General features: G+C 56.6%; 1 protein-coding gene across 1 annotated transcript; it reads right to left on the bottom strand.

The window, feature by feature from the left end:
- Nucleotides 1–1,500: 1,500 nt before the first annotated feature.
- Nucleotides 1,501–9,212, bottom strand: PI4KB (phosphatidylinositol 4-kinase beta). The gene is given in 12 exon segments (XM_075330783.1): nucleotides 1,501–2,184; nucleotides 2,257–2,377; nucleotides 2,452–2,584; nucleotides 2,696–2,961; nucleotides 3,573–3,696; nucleotides 3,795–3,899; nucleotides 3,982–4,091; nucleotides 4,168–4,395; nucleotides 4,466–4,693; nucleotides 5,712–5,756; nucleotides 8,311–9,072; nucleotides 9,074–9,212. Coding segments are annotated over 12 exon segments (2,397 nt in total). The 5' UTR covers nucleotides 9,167–9,212; the 3' UTR covers nucleotides 1,501–2,002.
- Nucleotides 9,213–16,132: the final 6,920 nt, after the last annotated feature.

Below are 16,132 nucleotides of genomic sequence, written 5' to 3'. Positions count from 1 at the left end.
ACTGCTGTTTAGGTACCTTAGGGGCCCTACAAATGCAACATGGTACCCTCACAACCTTCTTCAGCCAAGTGTGCTTTCCAAAATTCAAATATTGCTCCTTCCATTCTGAGCCCTCCCACTTGTCCAAACAGATGTTTCTGACTACATGTGGGATATCACCGCGCTCATAAGAAACTGGGTTACAAACTGTGTGGTCCACGTTTTGGCGTTACCTCTTGAAAAAGTGAGAAATTTGCTGCTAAAGCAACATGTTTGTGAAAAAAAATGAAAAGGTTTAATATTATGGCCTAATGTTATCAAATTCTGTGACATACTTGTGGGTTCAAGATGCTCACTATACTCCTAGATAAAATTCCTGAGGGATCTAGTTTCCAAAATGGGGTCACTTGTGGGGGGGGGGGGGGGGATGTTTCTGCTGTTTAGGTAACTTAGGGGTCCAGCCAATGCAACATGGTGCCCGCAATCTATTTCAGCCAAATTTGCTTTCAAAAATTCAAATATTGCTTCTTCTATTCCAGGTCCTCACATTTGTCCAATCAGAGGTTTCTGACCACATGTGGGGTATCAGCGCGCTCAGGAGTAATTGGGTAACAAACTTTGGGGTCTATTTTGTTGTGTTATTTCTTCTGAAACTGAATAAATTGGAGCTAGAGCAACATTTTTAGGTAAAATGATGTTTTGTTTTTTTTCATTCCACATATGCTTTAGTTCCTGTGAAGAACCAGACGAGTTAAACTTCTTGGTTGTGGTTTTGAATACTTTGGGGGGTTGCAGTTTTTAGAATGGGGTCACTTTAGGATATTTTCTGTCACCTCTCAAAGTCACTTCTAATGTGATGTGGCCACTAAAAAAATGGTTTCGTAAATTTTGTTGAAAAAAAATGGGAAATTGCTGATGAACTTTGACCCCTTCTAACTTCCTAACCCTCCAAAAAATTTTGTTTCGAAAATTGCGCTGATGTAAAGTGACATGTGGGAAGTGCAATTTAGTAACTATTTAGTGTGACATAACTCTCTGGTTTAAGGGCAGAAAAATTGAAAATTGCAAAGTTTTTGTGAAATTTCTGGTATTTTCACAAATACAAGCAAAAAATATCTTCCTGAATTTATAACTATCCTGAACTACAATATGTCACGAAAAAAAACCAATCTCAGAATCACCGGGATCCGCTGAAGCTCCAGCTATAACCTCAAAGTGACACTGTTCAGAATTGCAGAAAATGGCCTCGTCATTAAATACAAAATTGGCTTCGCCGTTAAGGGGTTAAAGGCTAGTGATTATCATTGCTTGGTCTACAATGTCATACTTTTGCACGGTATATACCAGTATATAAGCGGTCGTCCCCTACACAGGCCCACCATGTGACGTTGTGCAGGTTCTCCGGCCGCCTGGCAACATGGCGCGTGTCTCCGGGTCGCCCAGCCATATGGTAATGCCACGTTCCAGTGAATGCACGGTCACCCCCACCCTCTCGTCCGGGCACAGAGCAGATGACACCGCTTTGCTGGATTATCTCATTTTAATACAAAGTAAACTTGAAGCTTCATGACTCGTCTGTTCTTATAAAGATCCCTCCCCAAAATCCGATGCAGTGGGTGACCCCCTCCAGACAGCAGCGCCCCTCGCCTACATGACAGGAACTAGTGCCTCTGCAGAGCCCTGATGGCAGAGGAGAAGCAGACAGGTGGCGGAGGCACCACCAGGTCCCAGATCAGCCTCTGTCTACCACAATAAAATTATTTAAATAAGAGGGGGAAAAAAAAAAAAAAAAAAGAAGAGAAATCATCGTGATGTCATCGGTTACATGTAGAATATGGCGTAGTGGGTGGAGTCAGCTCTGCTGGGGGCGGAGTACAGAAATGGGGAGGGGTCAGCACGGGCCACATGATTGTGCGGGGGAGGGGGCGAATCCGGTGAGGAATACTGATGGCTGCATAGTGGTCTCCACGCTCTGCTGAGGTCTCGCCCCCATCCACTCGTCCTTGTGCCTCCATCACAGTGATCACATGATGCCATTGGTCAAGTACTGGAAGCCGTCGTACAGTTTGGTGGTGATGGACCTCATGCTCCCGTCCACCATCTGCTCCACCAGAAGCTGCAGCTGCTCCTCCGTCATGTTCATGTGGAAGCGTTCCTTCAGATTTCGGATCGTGCTGGAGCCGTGGAAGCAGGGAAGCTGTGAACCTGGCGGAAGAAGCATCACCATCATACAGCTGAGCAGTCATTACAACGCATCAGTGAAGGGTCAGCACTTACCTTGCTGCATGATCTCCACAATCTGCACCACTCTATCCATGTGCTTACGTGCGGCGATCAGTCCCTGAAGCATCAGCATCTTGTAGTAATTAAACATGTCTCCATGTAGTCCCCCCATCACCTGCCGAACAGAGGAGACATGGTAATGACACCTACATATGTACCCAGTACCGAAGATTGCCATAATCCACTCACATCCACAAACTCCGCCGTCAGCTTGAATGCTGAGGTTTCGAAACCAAGGTTCCGGGGAGAACTGGAAAGGATGAAGCCGAAGTCGATGTGGATGATGTGTCCCTCTGCGTCCAGCAGAATGTTCCCATTGTGTCTGGGAAAGGAAATGGTCACACTGAGATGTCATCTTCTGACATCACATCCTACATATGAGCTCTGCCCCTGCGCCTTCACCTGAGGCTGCCCGAATCCCTGCCCCGCTCACCTGTCCTTCACCTGCAGCAGGTAGCACACCAAGCAGTACCCGGCGCAGCTCTGGACAAAGTTGCGCTGTGCGGTGAGGAACGCCTCGGTGGTGCAACTGCCATGTTCTTGGAGGAAGTAATCGAGCAAGGAGAGCTGAGATTGCTTCTTCACCTGGTGTATGGACACAGCGTTCACCACAGGCTCGATCATCCCACTGTCCGCAGAAATCACTAGGATCTTGTATGGCCTGATCCACAGAGGAACGCGCTCTGTCTCCCAGATCGCCTGCCAGAGAGAGAGATGACATATTATGTGGTGTGTGTGCACCTTGTTCTAGGCGGTACCATATGATATAAATCCCCAAACACGTCCTAGACATGGCAGTACCATATATGATTCCTTCTCTGTCCTAGACATGGCAGAACCATATATGATAATTATACCCCACCCTCCTATGTCCTAGTCCTGGCAGTGCCATATACGATATATACTCCCTCATGTCCTAGACCTGGTAGTACCATAAAGGATATATAACCCCCATGTCCTAGACCTGGCAGTACCATATATGATATATACTCCCTCATGTCCTACACATGGTAGTACCATATATGATATACATCCCCCCCATATCCTAGATCTGGTAGTACCATATATGATATATAACCTCCATGTCCCAAACCTGGTAGTACCATATATCATATATACACTCCCCCCATATCCTAGACCTGGCAGTACAATATTCGATATACACCCCCATGTCCTAAACCTGGTAGTACCATATATGATATATACCCCCATATCCTAGACCTGGCATTACCATATATGATATATACCCCCACCCCCATGTCCTAGACCTGGCAGTACCAACAGAGCTGCAGCAGGGGGCGCACACTGACCTGAAGCTGTTTCAGCACCTGGTACGCCAGCAGCTCCTGCCTTAGGTCATCACCGCACTTCACAATGACAGACAGGAGTCTCCAGTTAGGGAAGTGGCCGTAGGGAGACCCCTCTCGAATCCTCCTGAAAGCAGAGTGGAGGATATAATCGAGCCATGTATTGCCCCATGTACTGCCCCCCCACTCAACCCCCTTCATAAAAGAAAGCCACCTTCTACTCACCTGACTTTCTCCTGCCACGGCTCCTTTAGTGCCACAGCGGATGGATCCTCCGGATCTCTGCGAAAAGTGGTTGGCGTGTGGGCAAGCTGCTCCGAGAGACGACGCCTGTGAAGATTAGGACACCGTGGTCAGGTGGTCCGCCAGGACAAAATGCCCCATCACCCACCAAAAATTTCCCACTCCTCACCGGATGTCCCCAGCAGCGATGAACACTGGTTCCTTGCTTTCTTGGCTGGTGATGCTGTCCACAGAGAACTGGGAGATGTTGTCACAACTGTTGGTGTGGAGCTCCGGGAGCTGGAGGGGCGAAGAACCATAAAACAATGCGCTAAGATGGCAGAGGAGCGGCACCACTCTGAGGAGCGGGACTCACCTCCACCTGCAGCTCCCCGATGTCGTCCACCGACCAGGCCTCGTCATCATTGTCATAGTTGGGCACGGTGGTGAAGCTACTAGCCCTCTGCTCGTGGGTAATGCCACATTCTGGAAGGTTCTCTACCGAGCGCGTGCTTCGAATCCGATTCTCTGGAATCCGTGCCGGAACCAAGGAGGTCTCAAAGTTCTCACACTCGAGAACCTCCACATAGATTAAATATGGTGCCTAGAACAGGGCCACAAGAGTTACCCTCCCCGCATACTTCAGCCATGGAGGCCACAACCGAAGGACCTACCTTGTCCTTGGAGTTCAGTACCACAGCCTGTGTGTGGGGCACCCTCACTACATGGTGGTCGAAGCCAGCGGTGGGGAGCCAGACGCGGGCCGGCAGCTTGTGGTTGAGCAGTGACAGTTCAGAGATGAGGCGCTGGGTCTTCTGCTCCTTGGTGGGGAGAGTGGCAAGTCTCTTCCCAATGGCCATGAGAGACTTTATGAACTCCCTCTCCGGAGCAAGTCGCACAGGCTGAGGTAGAAAAACAAAGTGGTAAACCCAGGAAACGGGGACCCCAATAACCCCAACACCAGAACAGTCATCGGACTCAGCGCCCGCCCATCTGACCAGACCTAAGTGTCACCAGGGCGGCCCCCACGACTACCGCAATGTACTGTCCACAGGGCACTTAGGGAATAACCTGAGCGATTTCCCACAATCCACTTTGTATGTTCAAAGTGTCAGCTCTTGGGTCACTTCCTGGAGACGTGCGTTCATCTGTCGCCATCAGTGAGCCTCATCCCAACTCATTACGCTATGCTTAGCCTTGGTACAACTAGCCCCATTATCTCTGACGTGGAGTTAGCGGCAGAGCTCTGCCGAGCCGGTACAGAAGACAGGAGGAGGAGGACAGACAGGAGACACAGGAATCATTGGTTCTCCACCACTAATCACAGAGAAGCAGCATTTCCTCTGCCCGGTGGCCATGGTGAAGGTCACTCATCCTTCCGCCGTAGCTGGGGGCAGCACATTACTACAGAGATCCCGGACCCCCAGTGTCAGCACTATGGAAGAAAACCCAGAGGAGTGGGCACACGTCAGCTATGATAAAGGAGAGTATCCATACATGGCTGCATCATTCAGTGCAGCCGCCCCTCCCAGGTCTGGTTCATCATGGCAGCGGCTGGAGATGCGTGGCCCCTCCCTTGCGGTGCTATCCCGCTATGCACTGCCCTAACATGCGGCCGAACATGACATGCATGGTGCGCGAGGAGCAGCAGACAAGACATGGCAGAAGCGGCCAGAGGGTGGCCATGACCAGTAAAGCTGTGACCCTAGAATTTAAAGGTTTCAAGCGCCAAGATTTACAGTTTTGACATTTGTGACTGTCCCTTTAAATACAATGCACAGCTCCTGGTGCCCTCCGCATGCGGGGGATGAGATGGGGTGGTGCAGCGCTGTATATCCCTCCCCCCTGCAGAGGAAATGCTGATCTGAGAGAGAAAGCCAGGAAGACCCTCAGCCGACTACAAGACGGAGGAGAACTTACGGAGGAGAACGACCTATCGAGGCTTTCCGAGCTGGAGGAGAGGTCCTGGGAAGAGGGCAACAGGGTGCGGGGAGAGAAAGCGAGAGGTTACCATGACATCATCAGTACCGCAGGCCAAGCCCCCCGCGGTTCGAGGGAGGGGGGGCGGTATTAACGGGTCAGAAAAGGCAACTAGCAAGGGCCAGAAACCCATCGCATCAGAGCAGAACTGAAGATATTCAGCACAGTGGCCAGGATTAAGAAGAAGGTCCGCTGACCTCCAAAGTATCACGCCTGTACACAGACCACTGCGGACTTTTAGCCTAATACTGGGGGACAACATAGCTGAAACCAGAGGACAACAACTCGAAACATACACACCATCATAAAATTGGAGTACATCCTATAAAAGACAGCCCAAAACCCTCTGACCAGGGCGATCTCTGCCCCACTCCCCCCCATTTCTGGACCCTACAAATGGTTACACATCTAAGGCCTAAACACACACACACTTATAGTTTTCACAATCCCCCTCTAATAGACCCCATCGCTCAACCCACGGACCCCTCTAATAGACACCACCGCTCAACCCACTGCCCCCTCTAATAGACACCACCGCTCAACCCAATGCCCCCCTCTAATAGACCCCATGTATCAACTCACTGCCCGCTCTAATAGACCCCATGTATCAACTCACTGCCCCCCTCTAATAGACCCCATGTATCAACTCACTGCCCGCTCTAATAGACCCCATCGCTCAACCCACGGACCCATCTAATAGACACCACCGCTCAACCCACTGCCCCCTCTAATAGACCCCATGTATCAACTCACTGCCCGCTCTAATAGACCCCATCGCTCAACCCACGGACCCCTCTAATAGACACCACCGCTCAACCCACTGCCCCCTCTAATAGACCCCATGTATCAACTCACTGCCCCCCTCTAATAGACCCCACCGCTCAACCCACTGCCCCCCTCTAATAGACCCCATGTATCAACTCACTGCCCGCTCTAATAGACCCCATCGCTCAACCCACGGACCCCTCTAATAGACACCACCGCTCAACCCACTGCCCCCTCTAATAGACACCACCGCTCAACCCACTGCCCCCCTCTAATAGACCCCATGTATCAACTCACTGCCCGCTCTAATAGACCCCATGTATCAACTCACTGCCCGCTCTAATAGACCCCACGGCTGCACTCACTGTAGTACCCCAGTCTACCACAAGGTGCCCCCCCAGATACCACAGTCATGTGAATACAGAGATCAGATGGAGATCTTGGGGTCATGTGAGCCATAATGGAGACCTCAATCTCCTCTGCAACTACTCCCATTGTCCTAATTCATACCTCTCATTGCCTGATCACCTCTGCCTGCAGGTTCTCTAATAGCAATACTCCCATCATCCTCCTGTCAGTTATGCTCCTGCCTGTATTACTCTCATTGCATTTCATGTATCATACCTGTGTTTCTCCTACCATCTACTACTCTCCTACCACTACTTCTACAATCTGTCAGTACAGGTTCTTCCCAGTTCCAAGCATTAGAGGACACCGTGGACAACATGGGGTCATGCGCAGAATGTACAGCAGACGGAGGAGGAGCCCTGGCGCGCACCGCACGCGGCAGACGAAGGAGGAGGAGCCCTGGCACGCACCGCACGCGGCACACGGAGGAGGAGGAGCCCTGGCACGCACCGCACGTGGCACACGGAGGAGGAGGAGCCCTGGCACGCACCGCACGCGGCACACGGAGGAGGAGCAGCCCTGGCACGCACCGCACGCGGCACACTGAGGAGGAGGAGCCCTGGCACGCACCGCACGCGGCACACGGAGGAGGAGGAGCCCTGGCACACACCGCACGCTACAGACTGAGGAGGAGCCCTGGCACGCACCGCACGCTACAGACGGAGGAGCCCTGGCACGCACCGCACGCTACAGACGGAGGAGGAGCCCTGGCACGCACCACACGTTACAGACGGAGGAGGAGCCCTGGCACGCACCGCACGCTACAGACGAAAGAGGAGCCCTGGCACGCACCGCACGTGACAGACGGAAGAGGAGCCCGGGAGTGCACCACGTGTGGCAGACGGAGGAGCAGCCCTGGAACGCACCGCAAGCAGCGGACGGAGGGGGAGCCCGGGCACGCACCACATGCGGTAGACGGAAGAGGAGCCTGGGAGTGCACCACGTGTGGCAGACGGAGGAGGAGCCTGGGTGAGCACCGCATGCAGCAGACGGAGGAGTCGAGTGCGTGTGGCAGATGGAGGAGGAGCCAGGGACATACCGTATGTGCTACAGACGGAGGACAAACCCAGGGCATGCCATGCGTGCGGAAGAAGGAAGAGCCCAGAGCGCACCCCACATGCAGGATGAGGGGGAGCCCGGGGCGCACCCCACGTACGGCACACGGAGGAGAACATGGAGACGCACACTTCCCCCTTTTGCAAAAGGAGCCAGAGCGCATTATATACAGCAGGAGATCTGTGGTGCATTTTCATAGGGAGATGGCGGAGGACGAATCACCATGTGCTACGTGTCCTCCGATTACAGGATGGGCCACTGCAGTGTACATTACAGGATGTCTGGAGCTCGCACTATATGCTACCCTCACCTCATCATCGTTCTCCACCTTGGGGTTACTCGCTGTCCTCTTCAGGTTGCTGCTGAGACTGATGCTGGCGGTGGCGTCGGACTTGGACCTCTGATGAGTTCTCTTGGAAGGGGACAGGCCAGTGTCAGGGGCCAAGCTAAGTGGTGGCAGCTCCCGCCTCTTGTGAGCGGGCTTCAGCTCATCTGAGAGGATAAGTTTGCGCAGCTTGGTGCCCCGGGAATGGCGCTGTGTGGAGATGTGCATGTCTGAGGAGTAGGCCCCCAGGAGCCAGGCGCACTGCAGGGAGAAGTTAATGCTCTGCCGGCAGCGGTGCACCACGTACGGCTTTATGGCGTCCCCCACGTCCTCGTCCATATGGATGTACATGTTGAGGAGCTGTGGCAAATAGAAGTCCACGTCCTCGTTACGGAAGTAGAAGAGGCGGTTCCCGATGTAGGCCTGCACGCCTGGCTCCTTGGAGTTATACAGGTACGAGATGGCCATGGAAATGTCAAAGAGCTTACACTCAAACAGACGCAGAAGCCACGACTGCTTGGCTGAGTTATTCTTCTGCCTCCGCCGGGCATTCTTTACGCTGTTGATGTCCGTCACAGACTCTTCCTCCTCATAAATCCTGGTGGCCTCCCCATTGGTGGTCTGCTCCACGGCCTCCAATCGGTCCAGGCTGTCAGAGGACGAGCTGTGTATGAGCTTCACCTTCTCCAGGACGTCCTCACAGGCTTTCTGCGCCACGTCCGGGTCTATGACCAGAGACACCACCCCCCTCAGTAATGACACCAAGGGGGCTCCCACCTCCCTGTAAGGACGCCTGCTCAGAGGGTTTGACTGATGCCGGCTCTACCATGGCGTCGCCCATCTCACAGCTCACCCCCACGAATCAGATCTGCAAAGATACAAAAATAATGACAAATGATCCACAGATAGAACCTCCAACACACCTGGCCATGTTCCCCCATCATCTGCAGCAGGACACCACACCTGGTCACCTCCTCTCCCCCCCCCCCCCCCATCATCTGCAGCAGGACACCACACCTGGTCACCTCCTCCCCCCCCCACCCCACCCCCATCATCTGCAGCAGGACACCACACCTGGTCACCTCCCCCCGTCGCCCCCCCCATCATCTGCAGCAGGACACCACACCTGGTCACCTCCTCCAACCCCCACCCCCACCCCCCCCCCCCCCCCCCATCATCTGCAGCAGGACACCACACCTGGTCACCCTCCTCCCCCCCCCCCCCATCGTCTGCAGCAGGACACCACACCTGGTCACCTCCCCCCCGCCGCCCCCCCCCCATCATCTGCAGCAGGACACCACACCTGGTCACCTCCTCCCCCCCCCCCCCCCCCCATCATCTGCAGCAGGACACCACACCTGGTCACCTCCTCCCCCCCCCCATCGTCTGCAGCAGGACACCACACCTGGTCACCTCCCCCCCGCCGCCCCCCCCCCATCATCTGCAGCAGGACACCACACCTGGTCACCTCCTCCCCCCCCCCCCCCCATCATCTGCAGCAGGACACCACACCTGGTCACCTCTCCTCCCCCCCCCCATCATCTGCAGCAGGACACCACACCTGGTCACCTCCTCCCCCCCCCCATCATCTGCAGCAGGACACCACACCTGGTCACCTCCCCCCCCCCCCCCCCATCATCTGCAGCAGGGACACCACACCTGGTCACCTCCCCCCCCCCCATCATCTGCAGCAGGACACCACACCTGGTCACCTCCCCCCCCCCCCCCCCCCATCATCTGCAGCAGGACACCACACCTGGTCACCTCCTCCCCCCCCCACCCCCATCATCTGCAGCAGGACACCACACCTGGTCACCTCCTCCCCCCACCCCCACCCCATCATCTGCAGCAGGACACCACACCTGGTCACCTCCTCCCCCCCCCCCCATCATCATCTGCAGCAGGGACACCACACCTGGTCACCTCCTCCCCCCCCCCCCCCCCCATCATCTGCAGCAGGACAGCACACCTGGTCACCTCCTCCTCCCCCCCCCCCCATCATCTGCAGCAGGACACCACACCTGGTCACCTCCTCCCCCCCCCCCCCCCCCATCATCTGCAGCAGGACACCACACCTGGTCACCTCCTCCTCCCCCCCATCATCTGCAGCAGGACACCACACCCTGGTCACCTCCTCCCCCCCCCCCCCCCATCATCTGCAGCAGGACACCACACCTCCTCCCCCCCCCCCCATCATCTGCAGCAGGACACCACACCTGGTCATCTCCTCCCCCCCCCCCCCCCCCAATCATCTGCAGCAGGACACCACACCTGGTCACCTCCTCCCCCCCCCCCCCAATCATCTGCAGCAGGACACCACACCTGGTCACCTCCTTCTCCCCCCCCCCCCCCAATCATCTGCAGCAGGACACCACACCTGGTCACCTCCCCCCCCCCCCCCCCAATCATCTGCAGCAGGACACCACACCTGGTCACCTCCTCCCCCCCCCCCCCCCAATCATCTGCAGCAGGACACCACACCTGGTCACCTCCCCCCCCCCCCCCAATCATCTGCAGCAGGACATCACACCTGGTCACCTCCTCCCCCCCTCCCCCCCCATCATCTGCAGCAGGACACCACACCTGGTCACCTCCTCCCCCCCCTCCCCCCCATCATCTGCAGCAGGACACCACACCTGACAGTGTCCCCATCCCATCATCTGCAGCAAGGATACCACACCTGGCCGTGTCCCCATCCCATCATCTGCAGCAAGGATACCACACCTGGCCGTGTCCCCATCCCATCATCTGCAGCAGGACACCACACCTGGTCACCTCCTCCCCCCCCCCCCATCATCTGCAGCAGGACACCACACCTGGTCACCTCCTCCACCCCCCCCCATCATCTGCAGCAGGACACCACACCTGGTCACCTCCCCCCCCCCCATCATCTGCAGCAGGACACCACACCTGGTCACCTCCTCCCCCCCCCCCCCCCCCATCATCTGCAGCAGGACACCACACCTGGTCATCTCCTCCCCCCCCCCCCCCATCATCTGCAGCAGGACACCACACCTGGTCACCTCCTCCCCCCCCCCCCCCCCCCCAATAATCTGCAGCAGGACACCACACCTGGTCACCTCCTCCCCCCCCCCCCCCCAATCATCTGCAGCAGGACACCACACCTGGTCACCTCCTCCCCCCCCCCCCCCCAATCATCTGCAGCAGGACACCACACCTGGTCACCTCTTCCCCCCCCCCCCCAATCATCTGCAGCAGGACACCACACCTGGTCACCTCCTCCCCCCCCCCCCCAATCATCTGCAGCAGGACACCACACCTGGTCACCTCCTCCCCCCCCCCCCCAATCATCTGCAGCAGGACACCACACCTGGTCACCTCCCCCCCCCTCCCCCCCATCATCTGCAGCAGGACACCACACCTGGTCACCTCCTCCCCCCCCCTCCTCCCCCCCATCATCTGCAGCAGGACACCACACCTGACAGTGTCCCCCATCCCATCATCTGCAGCAAGGATACCACACCTGGCCGTGTCCCCATCCCATCATCTGCAGCAAGGGACACCACGCCTGGCCGTGTCCCCATCCAATCATCTCCAGCAAGGACACCACACCTGGCCGTGTCCCCATCCCATCATCTGCAGCAAGGACACCACACCTGGCCGTGTCCCCATCCCATCATCTGCAGCAAGGACACCACACCTGGCCGTGTCCCCATCCTATCATCTGCAGCAAGGACACCACACTTGGCCGTGTCCCCATCCCATCATCTCCAGCAAGGACACCACACTTGGCCGTGTCCCCATCCTATCATCTGCAGCAAGGACACCACACCTGGCCGTGTCCCCATCCTATCATCTACAGCAGCACAGCACACCTGCTCATACCTCCATAGACAGGCTAGCTCTGGGGTCTACGACTTGTGCCCCTGACAGGTTTTGCTGAGATCTGAAGTATGCAGAACAGAAGAGCTGCAGGAATAGAGTTACATGGAAACTGAGCGACACCTGAGCCGCAGCCGTGATCGGGCAATGACGACAACACAAAGCAAACATGTCAGACAAGTCTACTCCCCTCCAGGTGTCTACAGGCCAAGCTAGAGCGCAAGCTCAAGTCAACCGTGAGCTCCCGGAATGGGCCCCAGCACACGGCTGGAGTCCAGCGCAAGCTCCCAGGATGGGCCCCAGCACACGGCTGGAGTCAAGCGCAAGCTCCCAGGATGGGCCCCAGCACACGGCTGGAGTCAAGCGCAAGCCCCCAGGATGGGCCCCAGCACACGGCTGGAGTCAAGCGCAAGCTCCCAGGATGGGCCCCAGCACACGGCTGGAGTCAAGCGCAAGCTCCCAGGATGGGCCCCAGCACACGGCTGGAGTCAAGCGCAAGCTCCCAGGATGGGCCCCAGCACACGGCTGGAGTCAAGCGCAAGCTCCCAGGATGGGCCCCAGCACACGGCTGGAGTCAAGCGCAAGCTCCCAGGATGGGCCCCAGTACACAGCTGGAGTAGAGTGCGAGCTCCCGGGATGGGCCCCCAGCACACGGCTGGAGTAGAGTGTGAGCTCCCGGGATGGGCCCCCAGCACACGGCTGGAGTAGAGTGCGAGCTCCAGGGATGGGCCCCAGCACACGGCTGGAGTCAAGCGCAAGTTCCCGGGATGGGCCCCAGCACACGGCTGGAGTCAAGCGCAAGTTCCCGGGATGGGCCCCCAGTACACGGCTGGAGTCGAGTGCGAGCTCCCGGGATGGGCCCCAGTACTGGGCTCAAGTTGAGTGTGGCGAGTTCCCAGGATGGGCCCCAACACGCATCAAGAGTGGAGCACGAGCTCCCAGGATCAAGATGATCGAGAACCGCAGTAGATGATCAGCTATAGAGTACATGACACTAGTGCTCAGATCCTGCACTGCAGAGATTACACAATCCTTCCTGACAGCTAATAGCTCCACCATGTGACACAACCACCACCACGTCACATGCGCTCATAACGTCACTTATACAGTGGTGTGTGATCCCCTCCCCCTTCATAGTACAGAGTATACAGTAATCCCCCCCTGTAGAACAGTGTATACAGCGAATACCCCTCATAGTACAGTGATTCCCCCCCCGTACAGTGTACACAGCGACTCACCCCCATACAGGGTATACAGTGAATCCCCCCCCCCCTCCCGTACAGGGTATACAGTGATTTCCCCCCCCCCCTCCCGTACAGGGTATACAGTGAATCCCCCCCCCCTCCCGTACAGGGTATACAGTGATTTCCCCCCCCCCCCTCCAGGGTATACAGTGATTCCCCCCCCCTCCCGTACTGGGTATACAGTGATTTCCCCCCCCCCCTCCCGTACTGGGTATACAGTGATTCCCCCCCCCCCTCCCGTACTGGGTATACAGTGATTTCCCCCCCCCCCCCTCCCGTACTGGGTATACAGTGATTTCCCCCCCCCCCCTCCCGTACTGGGTATACAGTGATTTCCCCCCCCCCTCCCGTACTGGGTATACAGTGATTCCCCCCCCCCTCCCGTTCAGGGTATACAGTGATTCCCCCCCCCCCCTTCCGTGCAGGGTATACAGTGATTTCCCCCCCCTCCCGTGCAGGGTATACAGTGATTCCCCCCCCCCCTCCCGTGCAGAGTATACAGTGATTTCCCCCCCCCCCCTCCCGTACAGAGTATACAGTGATTTCCCCCCCCCCCCTCCCGTACAGAGTATACAGTGATTTCCCCCCCCCCCCTCCCGTACAGGGTATACAGTGATTTCCCCCCCTCTCCCGTACAGGGTATACAGTGATTTCCCCCCCCCCCCTCCCGTACAGGGTATACAGTGATTTCCCCCCCCCCCCCCTCCCGTACAGGGTATACAGTGATTCCCCCCCCCCCTCCCGTACAGGGTATACAGTGATTCCCCCCCCTCCCGTACAGGGTATAGTGATTTCCCCCCCCTCCCGTACTGGGTATACAGTGATTCCCCCCCCCCCTCCCGTACTGGGTATACAGTGATTCCCCCCCCCCCTCCCGTACAGGGTATACAGTGATTCCCCCCCCCCCTCCCGTACAGGGTATACAGTGATTTCCCCCCCCCCTCCCGTACAGGGTATACAGTGATTCCCCCCCCCCCTCCCGTACAGGGTATACAGTGATTTCCCCCCCCCCTCCCGTACAGGGTATACAGTGATTTCCCCCCCTCCCGTACAGGGTATAGTGATTTCCCCCCCTCCCGTACTGGGTATACAGTGATTCCCCCCCCCCCCCTCCCGTACTGGGTATACAGTGATTCCCCCCCCCCCCCCCGTACTGGGTATACAGTGATTCCCCCCCCCCCCCCTCCCGTACTGGGTATACAGTGATTCCCCCCCCTCCCGTACTGGGGTATACAGTGATTCCCCCCCCCCCTCCCGTGCAGGGTATACAGTGATTCCCCCCCCTCCCGTACTGGGTATACAGTGATTCCCCCCCCCCCTCCCGTGCAGGGTATACAGTGATTCCCCCCCCCTCCCGTACTGGGTATACAGTGATTCCCCCCCCCCTCCCGTGCAGGGTATACAGTGATTTCCCCCCCCCCCCTCCCGTACAGGGTATACAGTGATTTCCCCCCCCCCCTCCCGTACAGGGTATACAGTGATTTCCCCCCCTCCCGTACAGGGTATACAGTGATCCCCCCTCCCATACAGTATATACAGTGATCCTCCCGTGCAGTGTATACAGTGATCCCCCCTTCCGTACAGTGTATACAGTGATCCTCCCGTACAGTGTATACAGTGATCCCCCCCCTCCCCGTACAGTGTATACAGTGATCCCCCCTCCCGTACAGTGTATACAGTGATCCTCCCGTACAGTGTATACAGTGATCCCCCCTCCCGTACAGTGTATACAGTGATCCTCCCCCGTACAGTGTATACAGTGATCCCCCCTCCCGTACAGTGTATACAGTGATCCCCCCTCCCGTACAGTGTATAACAGTGATCCCCCCCTCCCGTAACAGTATATACAGTGATCCCCCCCCTCCCGTACAGTATATACAGTGATCCCCCCCTCCCGTACAGTATATACAGTGATCCCCCCCCTCCCGTACAGTATATACAGTGATCCCCCCCCTTCCCTTACAGTATATACAGTGATCCCCCCCTCCCGTACAGTATATACAGTGATCCCCCCCTCCCGTACAGTATATACAGTGATCCCCCCCTCCCGTACAGTATATACAGTGATCCCCCCCTCCCGTACAGTATATACAGTGATCCCCCCCCTCCCGTACAGTATATACAGTGATCCCCCCCTCCCGTACAGTATATACAGTGATCCCCCCCTCCCGTACAGTATATACAGTGATCCCCCCCTCCCGTACAGTATATACAGTGATCCCCCCCTCCCGTACAGTATATACAGTGATCCCCCCTCCCGTACAGTATATACAGTGATCCCCCCCTCCCGTACAGTATATACAGTGATCCCCCCTCCCGTACAGTATATACAGTGATCCCCCCTCCCGTACAGTATATACAGTGATCCCCCCCTCCCGTACAGTATATACAGTGATCCCCCCCTCCCGTAACAGTCATATACAGTGATCCTCACGTACAGAGTATACAGTGATCCCCCCTCCCTTACAGTGTATACAGTGATCCTCCCCGTACAGTATATACAGTGATCCCCCTCCCGTACAGTGTATACAGTGATCCCCCCCTCCCGTACAGGTGTATACAGAGATCCCCCCTCCCGTACAGTGTATACAGAGATCCCCCCTCCCGTACAGTGTATACAGAGATCCCCCCCTCCCGTACAGTGTATACAGTGATCCCCCCTCCCGTACAGTATATACAGAGATCCCCCCCTCCCGTACAGTATATACAGTGATCCCCCC

This window comes from Anomaloglossus baeobatrachus, chromosome 12, assembly GCF_048569485.1.
Source record: "Anomaloglossus baeobatrachus isolate aAnoBae1 chromosome 12, aAnoBae1.hap1, whole genome shotgun sequence".
Taxonomy (NCBI): Eukaryota; Metazoa; Chordata; class Amphibia; order Anura; family Aromobatidae; genus Anomaloglossus; species Anomaloglossus baeobatrachus.
This window is presented reverse-complemented; position numbering and strand designations above follow the sequence as displayed.